We start from the raw sequence: 12,991 nt of genomic DNA on the forward strand, positions 1-12,991 counted from the left end.
GAAGGGACTGGGGCTGTGGGATAGCAGGTATAGTAGGGAGAGATGGTGCCTATAGTAGCAGTGGGGGGATAATAGCCTCTGGGAAGGGACTGGGGCTGTGGGATAGCAGGTATAGTAGGGAGAGATGGTGCCTATAGTAGCAGTGGGATAATAGTCTCTGGGAAGGGACTGGGGCTGTGGGATAGCAGGTATAGTAGGGAGAGAGGGTGCCTATAGTAGCAGTGGGGGGATAATAGCCTCTGGGAAGGGACTGGGGCTGTGGGATAGCAGGTATAGTAGGGAGAGATGGTGCCTATAGTAGCAGTGGGGGGATAATAGCCTCTGGGAAGGGACTGGGGCTGTAGGATAGCAGGTATAGTAGGGAGAGATGGTGCCTATAGTAGCAGTGGGGGGGATAATAGCCTCTGGGAAGGGACTGGGGCTGTGGGATAGCAGGTATAGTAGGGAGAGATGGTGCCTATAGTAGCAGTGGGGGGGATAATAGCCTCTGGGAAGGGACTGGGGCTGTGGGATAGCAGGTATAGTAGGGAGAGATGGTGCCTATAGTAGCAGTGGGGGGATAATAGCCTCTGGGAAGGGACTGGGGCTGTGGGATAGCAGGTATAGTAGGGAGAGATGGTGCCTATAGTAGCAGTGGGGGGATAATAGCCTCTGGGAAGGGACTGGGGCTGTGGGATAGCAGGTATAGTAGGGAGAGATGGTGCCTATAGTAGCAGTGGGGGGATAATAGCCTCTGGGAAGGGACTGGGGCTGTGGGATAGCAGGTATAGTAGGGAGAGATGGTGCCTATAGTAGCAGTGGGGGGGGATAATAGCCTCTGGGAAGGGACTGGGGCTGTGGGATAGCAGGTATAGTAGGGAGAGATGGTGCCTATAGTAGCAGTGGGGGGATAATAGCCTCTGGGAAGGGACTGGGGCTGTGGGATAGCAGGTATAGTAGGGAGAGATGGTGCCTATAGTAGCAGTGGGGGGATAATAGCCTCTGGGAAGGGACTGGGGCTGTGGGATAGCAGGTATAGTAGGGAGAGATGGTGCCTATAGTAGCAGTGGGGGGATAATAGCCTCTGGGAAGGGACTGGGGCTGTGGGATAGCAGGTATAGTAGGGAGAGATGGTGCCTATAGTAGCAGTGGGGGGATAATAGCCTCTGGGAAGGGACTGGGGCTGTGGGATAGCAGGTATAGTAGGGAGAGATGGTGCCTATAGTAGCAGTGGGGGGATAATAGCCTCTGGGAAGGGACTGGGGCTGTGGGATAGCAGGTATAGTAGGGAGAGATGGTGCCTATAGTAGCAGAGGGGGGATAATAGCCTCTGGGAAGGGACTGGGGCTGTGGGATAGCAGGTATAGTAGGGAGAGATGGTGCCTATAGTAGCAGTGGGGGGATAATAGCCTCTGGGAAGGGACTGGGGCTGTGGGATAGCAGGTATAGTAGGGAGAGATGGTGCCTATAGTAGCTGGGGGGGGGTGAGAGCCAGTATAACTACAGATGCCCCCCAAGGGCCGTATAAAGGCAACATTAGAGTGAGCACATTCCATCAGCGCCATAAAGACCAGGAGACATGGTACCAAGCTGGGTTCGGACCTCTTGCCTGTGATTGGTGCATTACTGACCTACCCCCTTGGGCTATTCGGCCCTGTTGGGAATTCTGGGGATTTCACAATAAAATTCTCCTTGGAACATAAATAAAATCAGAGGAATTTATAGAGAAGGTTCCAGCGGCTCAGAAACCTGATTACAAAGGGGGGAATTTCGCAAGCGCTGGGTTCTGATTGGCCAATAAGGGTATTTAGCAATATCTCTCTGATGTTTCACAGTGGAATATCCTGGGGTTGTATAAATAAGGGCAAACGGGAAGCCACGCGGGGTTAAATTATAGCAGATTTACTGCTCACATGGGGGGGTAGGTTAGGTTGTCATGGTGATTACAGGGAAACTGTATCTGAACAGCCTATAGGCCAGTTGGCCTGTCCCAACTTCAGCGCTGGGATTTGTAGTTCAGAAATGACTGGAAGAGTAACCATTTGATACCAATTATCTATAGCAACCTATCCTCCATTATAACCCTTAGCAACAAATACTCATTTACTTCCTAAACAACAGATCCTTAGTTATCTCACCTATAGCAACTTGTAGTTATAACCCATAGCAACCAATCTTCAATTACAAACCGCAGCAGCCAATCATCAGCTACAACCCATAGTAACCATTTTTCAGTTATAACCCATAGCAACAAATCCTCATGTTTACCCCAAAGCAACTAATTCTCAGCTATGACTTCTAGCAACCAATAATCATCTATTACCCATGGCAACCAAACCCTTAGTTATAAACCACACAACCATTATTCCCTTATAGCTCAGAGCAACCAATCCTCATTAGTAGCAATAGCAACCAATTCGCAGCTATAACCCATAGCAACCAATCCGACTAACCTATGGCCACCAATCTTTAATGTAACCCATAGCAACCAATCTTCAATTATAACCTATGGCAACCAATCTTCAATGTAATCCATAGCAACCAATCCTCATTTATAACCTATGGCAACAAGTCTTCAATGTGACCCATAGCAACCAATTATTTTTATTATTTTTAACATTTATTTATTTATCCTCAGTTATAACCTATGGCAACAAGTCTTCGATGTGACCCATAGCAACCAATCCTTATTATTATTATTATTATTATTATATTTAACATTTATTTATTTTTCCTCAATTATAACCTATGGCAACCAGTCTTTGATGTGACCCATAGCAACCAATCCTCAATTATAACCTATGGCAACCAGTCCGATGTAACCCATAAGAACCAATCCTCAATTATAACCTATGGCAACCAGTCTTCAATGTGACTCATAGCAACCAATCCTCAATTTTACCCCATGGCAACCAATCTTCAATATAACCCATAGCAACCAATCCATTCCTCAATTATACCCCATGGCAATCCTCAGTTATAACCAATAGAGACCAATTCTCAGTTATACAGTAAGTCATACAACCAATAGCCAGTTAGCTTTTACACAGTTACAATGAAAAACACAGACACCTGATTGGCTGCAGTGCATTACACTTTTCCCGGTGTCTCCGGCTAATCCCGGGGTTCAACTACAGCTGTGGATAAAACCCTTTAGAACCCCCGGCTTTGGGCCTTTCTTGCCTGCAGGATATGGGTAATGGGTTTAGTGGATGGAATATCCTCATGTAAAGTCACTGTATCCCCTTTATCTGAGCTGATAATGTGTTTTGCAGGAGGGGTCGGGGGGGCTACGAGACCTTATTAAAGGTAAGTTATAGAGTGTTTCCCTACAGGGGCTGCTTCTTGTTTCAGGCCCTCGGCGGACTCTCTCGAAATCAACTCTCACTTATTAATAAAAAAGGGGCCGGTGTAGGGTTAAATGTATTGTGTTGGGTTAGTGTGATGGGACGCGGAGCTGACAGCCGGGCCTTAAATGGGAGAATTAGGGACTTTAACACTCTCCTTCCCCTTTATACTCTATAGAAGCAGCAATGAGGCAGCCTGGCACTTAGTGTATCTTTCTACATACAAATAGGGAAAATGCAGATAAATTACATAAAACTATGGCAGCATAGGGATTCCCCTGTACTAAGCACAATTCAGCAGGAACAGCCCCCTAAGTTTGCTCATAGCCTGTACAGAGAGATACCATAAAACTATGGCACATAGGGATTCCTCTGTACTAAGCACAATTCAGCAGGAACAGCCGCCTAAGTTTGCTCATAGCCTGTACAGAGAGATACCATAAAACTATGGCACATAGGGATTCCCCTGTACTAAGCACAATTCAGCAGGAACAGCCCCCTAAGTTTGCTCATAGCCTGTACAGAGAGATCCCATAAAACTATGGCACATAGGGATTCCCCTGTACTAAGCACAATTCAGCAGGAACAGCCCCCTAAGTTTGCTCATAGCCTGTACAGAGAGATACCATAAAACTATGGCACATAGGGATTCCCCTGTACTAAGCACAATTCAGCAGGAACAGCCCCCTAAGTTTGCTCATAGCCTGTACAGAGAGATACCATAAAACTATGGCACATAGGGATTCCCCTGTACTAAGCACAATTCAGCAGGAACAGCCCCCTAAGTTTGCTCATAGCCTGTACAGAGAGATACCATAAAACTATGGCACATAGGGATATCCCTGTACTAAGCACAATTCAGCAGGAACAGCCCCCTAAGTTTGCTCATAGCCTGTACAGAGAGATACCATTAAACTATGGCACATAGGGATTCCCCTGTACTAAGCACAATTCAGCAGGAACAGCCCCCTAAGTTTGCTCATAGCCTGTACAGAGAGATACCATAAAACTATGGCACATAGGGATTCCCCTGTACTAAGCACAATTCAGCAGGAACAGCCCCCTAAGTTTGCTCATAGCCTGTACAGAGAGATACCATAAAACTATGGCACATAGGGATTCCCCTGTACTAAGCACAATTCAGCAGGAACAGCCCCCTAAGTTTGCTCATAGCCTGTACAGAGAGATACCATAAAACTATGGCACATAGGGATTCCCCTGTACTAAGCACAATTCAGCAGGAACAGCCCCCTAAGTTTGCTCATAGCCTGTACAGAGAGATACCATAAAACTATGGCACATAGGGATTCCCCTGTACTAAGCACAATTCAGCAGGAACAGCCCCCTAAAGCTGGCCATACACGTGGCGATCTCACGATGTTTCGTACGACCGTCGGTCGCACGAAACATCGTCAGATCCGCCACACACCATTCAGGGCTGAATTGGCAGGTAAGGAGGTAGAAACAATAGGATTTCTACCTCCTTCTGCCGATTCAGCTCTGAAGGGAGAATTTTGGTCAGGCGCCTTCTATGGCGCCCGATCAAAATTTTCTAACTTGGCCGATCGGCGAGCCGACCGATTTCAGCAGCTTCCTGCGATATCGGTCGGCTCGCTGACATGCCATACACGCACCGATTATCGTACGAAACGAGGTTTCGTACGATAATATCGGTGCGTGTATGGCCACCTTAAGTTTGCTCATAGCCTGTACAGAGAGATACCATAAAACTATGGCACATAGGGATTCCCCTGTACTAAGCACAATTCAGCAGGAACAGCCCCCTAAGTTTGCTTATAGCCTGTACAGAGAGATACCATAAAACTATGGCACATAGGGATTCCCCTGTACTAAGCACAATTCAGCAGGAACAGCCCCCTAAGTTTGCTCATAGCCTGTACAGAGAGATACCATAAAACTATGGCACATAGGGATTCCCCTGTACTAAGCACAATTCAGCAGGAACAGCCCCCTAAGTTTGCTTATAGCCTGTACAGAGAGATACCATAAAACTATGGCACATAGGGATTCCCCTGTACTAAGCACAATTCAGCAGGAACAGCCCCCTAAGTTTGCTCATAGCCTGTACAGAGAGATACCATAAAACTATGGCAGCATAGGGATTACCCCTGTACTAAGCACAATTCAGCAGGAACAGCCCCCTAAGTTTGCTCATAGCCTGTACAGAGAGATACCATAAAACTATGGCACATAGGGATTCCCCTGTACTAAGCACAATTCAGCAGGAACAGCCCCCTAAGTTTGCCCATAGCCTGTACAGAGAGATACCATAAAACTATGGCACATAGGGATTCCCCTGTACTAAGCACAATTCAGCAGGAACAGCCCCCTAAGTTTGCTTATAGCCTGTACAGAGAGATACCATAAAACTATGGCACATAGGGATTCCTTGTACTAAGCACAATTCAGCAGGAACAGCCCCCTAAGTTTGCTTATAGCCTGTACAGAGAGATACCATAAAACTATGGCACATAGGGATTCCCCTGTACTAAGCACAATTCAGCAGGAACAGCCCCCTAAGTTTGCTCATAGCCTGTACAGAGAGATACCATAAAACTATGGCACATAGGGATTCCCCTGTACTAAGCACAATTCAGCAGGAACAGCCCCCTAAGTTTGCTCATAGCCTGTACAGAGAGATACCATAAAACTATGGCACATAGGGATTCCCCTGTACTAAGCACAATTCAGCAGGAACAGCCCCCTAAGTTTGCTCATAGCCTGTACAGAGAGATACCATAAAACTATGGCACATAGGGATTCCCCTGTACTAAGCACAATTCAGCAGGAACAGCCCCCTAAGTTTGCTCATAGCCTGTACAGAGAGATACCATAAAACTATGGCACATAGGGATTCCCCTGTACTAAGCACAATTCAGCAGGAACAGCCCCCTAAGTTTGCTCATAGCCTGTACAGAGAGATACCATAAAACTATGGCACATAGGGATTCCCCTGTACTAAGCACAATTCAGCAGGAACAGCCCCCTAAGTTTGCTCATAGCCTGTACAGAGAGATACCATAAAACTATGGCACATAGGGATTCCCCTGTACTAAGCACAATTCAGCAGGAACAGCCCCCCCCCCCCATGTCTCACCTCTCGTGGGTCCCGTGAGATCCCATTTTTTCATTTTTCAAGCAATAGTCCGGGGAGCTCTGTAGATAAATCATTTCTGTTTCCTGCACCGGCCGAATGTCGATGTCCTTGGGGACCAGCTGCTTGCGGGTACCCATGGGCCTATGCACCACCTTGGTTGCTGACAGATATTTAGTTTTGAGGTCCAGCGCAATCTCCCGGAGCTCTTGCAGCCCCCGCCAACAGGTCTTTATGGAACAAGATCCCGAGACGCCATGACACTTGCATTTCATCTCCAGCGAGGCCTTTAGCACCTACGGGAGACAGGAGCGAGACTGTTAGCTCTGTTGCCACAAAAATGCCCCAACTTATCCATTGCTTCTTTCTTCTTTTCAAATTCTCTTTATTGAATTTTTTAAATAAACCGGGGAGTTATTAGACTAGAGATGGGTCACCTGCCCGGGTCAAAACCTCCTGCCCAATTTCCCAAATTACGAAAACCGGACTCAGTAACATTGACATGACAATCGGCCAATCACTGATCGCCGCGTCATAGCCCCAGTGATATCACAACCCCGCCTTCTCCCTGCCCCATGACACCACAACCCGCCTCCTCCTCACCCCCTGTGATGTCACCCCCGCCCCCTGCCCAGCTGAGAAAGCCGGCAGAGGCGGCAGTATTAGTATGTTATAGAATGGCCTATTCTTAGTATCTTTTCAATTGGTCTTAATTTTTTTATTTTTTAAAGTTTTTGAATTATTTGCCTACTTCTTCTGACTCTTTTCAGCTTTCAAATGGGGGTCACTGACCCCTGCAGCCAAACCCTATTGCTCTGTGAGGCTCCAGTTTTATTGTTATTGTTACTTTTTATTATTTATCTTTCTATTTAGGCCTCTCTCCTATTCATATTCCTGTCTTTCTTTCAAATCACTGCCTGGTTGCTAGGTTAAATTGGACCCTAGCAACCAAATAGTTGCTGAAATTCCAAACTGGGGAGCTGCTGAACAAAAGGCTAAATAATTAAAAGAAAGAACACAAATAATACAAAATAAAGACCAATTGTAAATTGTCTCATAATAGCATTCTCTATTTCATAGTAAAAGTGATTGTAAAGGTGAACAGTGTAATTCAAATTTTAATATTTTGACATAGGTAGACATTGATATTCTGAGACAATTTGCAATTGGTCTTCAATTATTATTTCTTATGGTTTTTCAGTTAATTAGCTTTTTGTCCAGCAGCTTTCCATTTGTTATTTTAGCAGCTATCTAAGATGTACCCTAGCAACCAGGCAGTGGTTTAAACGAGAGATGGGAATATGAATAGAAGAGGGACTGAATAGAAAGATAAGTAATAAAAAGTAACAATAACAATAAAACTGGAGCCTCACAGAGCAATAGGGTTTGGCTGCCGGGGTCAGTGACCCCCATTTGTTAGCTGCAAAGAGTCAGAAGAGAAAAACAAATAATTGAAAAACTATACAAAATAAATTATGAAAACCAATTGCAAGGAATAGGTGACTATATTTTATTACATGTATATTTTTCGTTATTTCACTTTTTATTAAGCAGCTTTCTGGTTGCTAGGGGCCAAATTAACTTAGTAACCAGGGAATGGCTTGAAAGAGAGGCTGGTATATGAATAGGGGAGGGGCTGAATAGGAAGATAAGGAATAAAAAGTAACAATAACAATAAAACTGGAGCCTCACAGCAATAGTTTCTAGTTGCTAGGGGCCAAATGAACTTAGTAACCAGGGAATGGTTTGAATGAGAGACTGGTATATGAATAGGGGAGGGGCTGAATAGGAAGATAAGGAGTAAAAAGTAACAATAACAATAAAACTGGAGCCTCACAGAGCAATAGGTTTTGGCTGCCGGGGTCAGTGACCCCCATTTGTTAGCTGCAAAGAGTCAGAAGAGAAAAACAAATAATTGAAAAACTATACAAAATAAATTATGAAAACCAATTGCAAGGAATAGGTGACTATATTTTATTACATGTATATTTTTCGTTATTTCACTTTTTATTAAGCAGCTTTCTGGTTGCTAGGGGCCAAATTAACTTAGTAACCAGGGAATGGCTTGAAAGAGAGGCTGGTATATGAATAGGGGAGGGGCTGAATAGGAAGATAAGGAATAAAAAGTAACAATAACAATAAAACTGGAGCCTCACAGCAATAGTTTCTAGTTGCTAGGGGCCAAATGAACTTAGTAACCAGGGAATGGTTTGAATGAGAGACTGGTATATGAATAGGGGAGGGGCTGAATAGGAAGATAAGGAGTAAAAAGTAACAATAACAATAAAACTGGAGCCTCACAGAGCAATAGTTTCTGGTTGCCGGGGTCAGTGACCCCATTTGAAAGCTGCAAAGAGTATAAGATGACTGGGGGGCTGCACGTTGGACCTCCCTTGGCCACTATAATATAATTATACATTTATTTTGTAACTAATAAACGTACCTGTCTCCCCACTTCGCTGTTGTGCAGGTGCATGAGCTTATTCGCTTGGGACCCCGACTTTTTCATTTTCATCGGAGCGTCTGAGAATTTGGAACCCATGAGAATTCCGTAATTCAGATTGTCCGCACACCCACCCCACCGGTACCCGGGTCCTGGGGACTCGCCCGGGATTGGCGCACACGAGCATCCTGGGATATCGCCGGTGGTACAGGCTCTCGCGATTGTGTGGCTAATGGCCGCCGCCGAAAGGGCGTAAACAAACGCCGACTCCCGTGTACCTGAAACACATCAAACGGTTTGTATATTGTATTTACTAGAGTTAAATAGTACCTACTATCCCCCCATTGCTACTATAGGCACCATTTCTCCCTACTATACCTGCTATCCCACAGCCCCAGTCCCTTCCCAGAGGCTATTATCCCACTGCTACTATAGGCACCATCTCTCCCTACTATACCTGCTATCCCACAGCCCCAGTCCCTTCCCAGAGGCTATTATCCCACTGCTACTATAGGCACCATCTCTCCCTACTATACCTGCTATCCCACAGCCCAGTCCCTTCCCAGAGGCTATTATCCCACTGCTACTATAGGCACCATCTCTCCCTACTATACCTGCTATCCCACAGCCACAGTCCCTTCCCAGAGGCTATTATCCCCCCACTGCTACTATAGGCACCATCTCTCCCTACTATACCTGCTATCCCACAGCCCCAGTCCCTTCCCAGAGGCTATTATCCCCCACTGCTACTATAGGCACCATCTCTCCCTACTATACCTGCTATCCCACAGCCCCAGTCCCTTCCCAGAGGCTATTATCCCCCCACTGCTACTATAGGCACCATCTCTCCCTACTATACCTGCTATCCCACAGCCCCAGTCCCTTCCCAGAGGCTATTATCCCCCACTGCTACTATAGGCACCATCTCTCCCTACTATACCTGCTATCCCACAGCCCCAGTCCCTTCCCAGAGGCTATTATCCCCCCACTGCTACTATAGGCACCATCTCTCCCTACTATACCTGCTATCCCACAGCCCCAGTCCCTTCCCAGAGGCTATTATCCCCCCACTGCTACTATAGGCACCATCTCTCCCTACTATACCTGCTATCCCACAGCCCCAGTCCCTTCCCAGAGGCTATTATCCCCCCACTGCTACTATAGGCACCATCTCTCCCTACTATACCTGCTATCCCACAGCCCCAGTCCCTTCCCAGAGGCTATTATCCCCCCACTGCTACTATAGGTACCATCTCTCCCTACTATACCTGCTATCCCACAGCCCCAGTCCCTTCCCAGAGGCTATTATCCCCCCACTGCTACTATAGGCACCATCTCTCCCTACTATACCTGCTATCCCACAGCCCCAGTCCCTTCCCAGAGGCTATTATCCCCCCACTGCTACTATAGGCACCATCTCTCCCTACTATACCTGCTATCCCACAGCCCCAGTCCCTTCCCAGAGGCTATTATCCCCCCACTGCTACTATAGGCACCATCTCTCCCTACTATACCTGCTATCCCACAGCCCCAGTCCCTTCCCAGAGGCTATTATCCCCCCACTGCTACTATAGGCACCATCTCTCCCTACTATACCTGCTATCCCACAGCCCCAGTCCCTTCCCAGAGGCTATTATCCCCCCACTGCTACTATAGGCACCATCTCTCCCTACTATACCTGCTATCCCAGTGGATTCTTATATCCCTACTGAAAATAATTAAGTTGGTGAAGAAATAGAACCCACAAGGGAAAATGTTTTGTAATCCACGTCTGTACAAGCGGAGTTGTTATGCCGATTAGTAGAGAGATAGTAGATGCCAGCGAGACATTCCGTGACTGAACAGCAGAAGATTCATGACCCCGCGCTAGAAGGGTATTCGACTGGAAAGACTTCAGAGTTATATCCACCTGGAACATATGTCGCACTGCTGTTCTGATCACTCTCAGATACTTTTACCATTTGGCTCTGATTTGTTTCTCTTTAAAGGGGAACTTCACCAGTAGGGTTGAAAATCTAAGGTCTTTATCTCGTCTTTATCTCATTCATGGACATTTATTTTGTTCGAGCCACCAGTTAAGCTGAGTATATGGCTTTCAGCCATTCACTGCCCGTAAGGCTCTCTCCAAATTTAAACAAAAATCATGTTGTACAGAGCTGTGAAATTATTACTGGCTTATTACTGCCCAACCCAAACTATATTTGACAAATATATATTACATTTTATATATTTTGTTTCTATTTTTCTCCCCCCACCCATTAGCCTTAGTTCTTCCCACTACCCTAGCTATGGACTTCTTTTCTCTGTAAGACCTGGTTGGATTGGCCTTCCAAATTACCAGGAGGCCCCAGATGTTTGGTTCTCTGGAGGGTCCTGGGACGTTTGGTGAAGTTCAGGCATTCCACGTTTAGGCCTGATCCCATGAAGGCACAACCAAGCCAAGGCCGGAGTAGGACAATTTGATGGTACCATTACTGTTGAAGATGCCTACTCTCTTGAGGTACGGTCCATGCCTAGATGTGGTCGCTAGACCAGAGTTCAGCCATATTGGGCGTGTATAACTCCTTGAGGGCCAGTTCCATTGACAATCCTGCAATCCCATTGGTCTTTCCAAACCAAATGACTTATTTGTTGATGCCTCAATGAGCAATCACTAGATGGCAAATTCGAATATGCTAAAGACTTATCTCTCTTGGGAATAAGCTGAATGGGCCATCTACGAGGATAATATCTGACTATCTGGTCAGACCCATTGGTCACCTAACTCATATGCCAGCCTTATCTCAAGAAGTAGGATAGATTCAAATATTGTTACAGGATTATACAATGAGCGGTAGGTTGTGTCCATAACTCAGACGGGGAACTGGATTAAAACTCTTGAATAAACCTGCAGAAATGGGCAACACAAGGATATTGTGATGGAATCTTATTGAGGAGCAGGGGTAGAATGTCTATAACTCAAGCAGATGGTGGGACTGTAAATATAATGGCAATGGAGGGACTATATGTAGAATATAATGGCAATGGAGGGACTATATCTAGACTATAATGGCAATGGAGGGACTATATCTAGAATATAATGGCAATGGGAGGACTATATCTAGAATATAATGGCAATGGAGGGACTATATCTAGAATATAATGGCAATGGAGGGACTATATCTAGAACATAATGGCAATGGAGGGACTATATCTAGAATATAATGGCAATGGAGGGACTATATCTAGAATATAATGGCAATGGGAGGACTATATCTAGAATATAATGGCAATGGAGGGACTATATCTAGAATATAATGGCAATGGAGGGACTATATCTAGAACATAATGGCAATGGAGGGACTATATCTAGAATATAATGGCAATGGAGGGACTATATCTAGAATATAATGGCAATGGAGGGACTATATCTAGAATATAATGGAAATGGAGGGACTATATCTAGAATATAATGGCAATGGAGGGACTATATCTAGAATATAATGGCAATGGAGGGACTATATCTAGAATATAATGGCAATGGAAGGACTATATCTAGAATATAATGGCAATGGAGGGACTATATCTAGAATATAATGGCAATGGAGGGACTATAACTAGAATATAATGGCAATGGAGGGACTGTATCTAGAATATAATGGCAATGGAGGGACTATATCTAGAATATAATGGCAATGGAAGGACTATATCTAGAATATAATGGCAATGGAGGGACTATATCTAGAATATAATGGCAATGGAGGGACTATAACTAGAATATAATGGCAATGGAGGGACTGTATCTAGAATATAATGGCAATGGAGGGACTATATCTAGAACATAATGGCAATGGAGGGACTATATCTAGAATATAATGGCAATGGAGGGACTATATCTAGAATATAATGGCAATGGAGGGACTATATCTAGAATATAATGGCAATGGAGGGACTATAACTAGAATATAATGGCAATGGAGGGACTATATCTAGAATATAATGGCAATGGAGGGACTATAACTAGAATATAATGGCAATGGAGGGACTATAACTAGAATATAATAGCAATGGAAGGACTATATCTAGAATATAATGGCAATGGAAGGACTATATCTAGAACAGTGCTGT

The 12,991-nt window shown here is 45.1% G+C and overlaps 1 protein-coding gene across 1 annotated transcript in view; it reads right to left on the reverse strand.

The window, feature by feature from the left end:
- Nucleotides 1-12,991, reverse strand: part of wnt11 (Wnt family member 11) — a 55,636-nt gene that overhangs the window by 10,161 nt on the left and 32,484 nt on the right. The window contains 2 exon segments of the mRNA NM_001128058.1: nucleotides 6,445-6,737; nucleotides 8,885-9,162. Coding sequence (NP_001121530.1) covers nucleotides 6,445-6,737; nucleotides 8,885-9,162 — 571 coding nt within the window.

This window comes from Xenopus tropicalis, chromosome 2, assembly GCF_000004195.4.
Source record: "Xenopus tropicalis strain Nigerian chromosome 2, UCB_Xtro_10.0, whole genome shotgun sequence".
NCBI lineage: Eukaryota > Metazoa > Chordata > Amphibia > Anura > Pipidae > Xenopus > Xenopus tropicalis.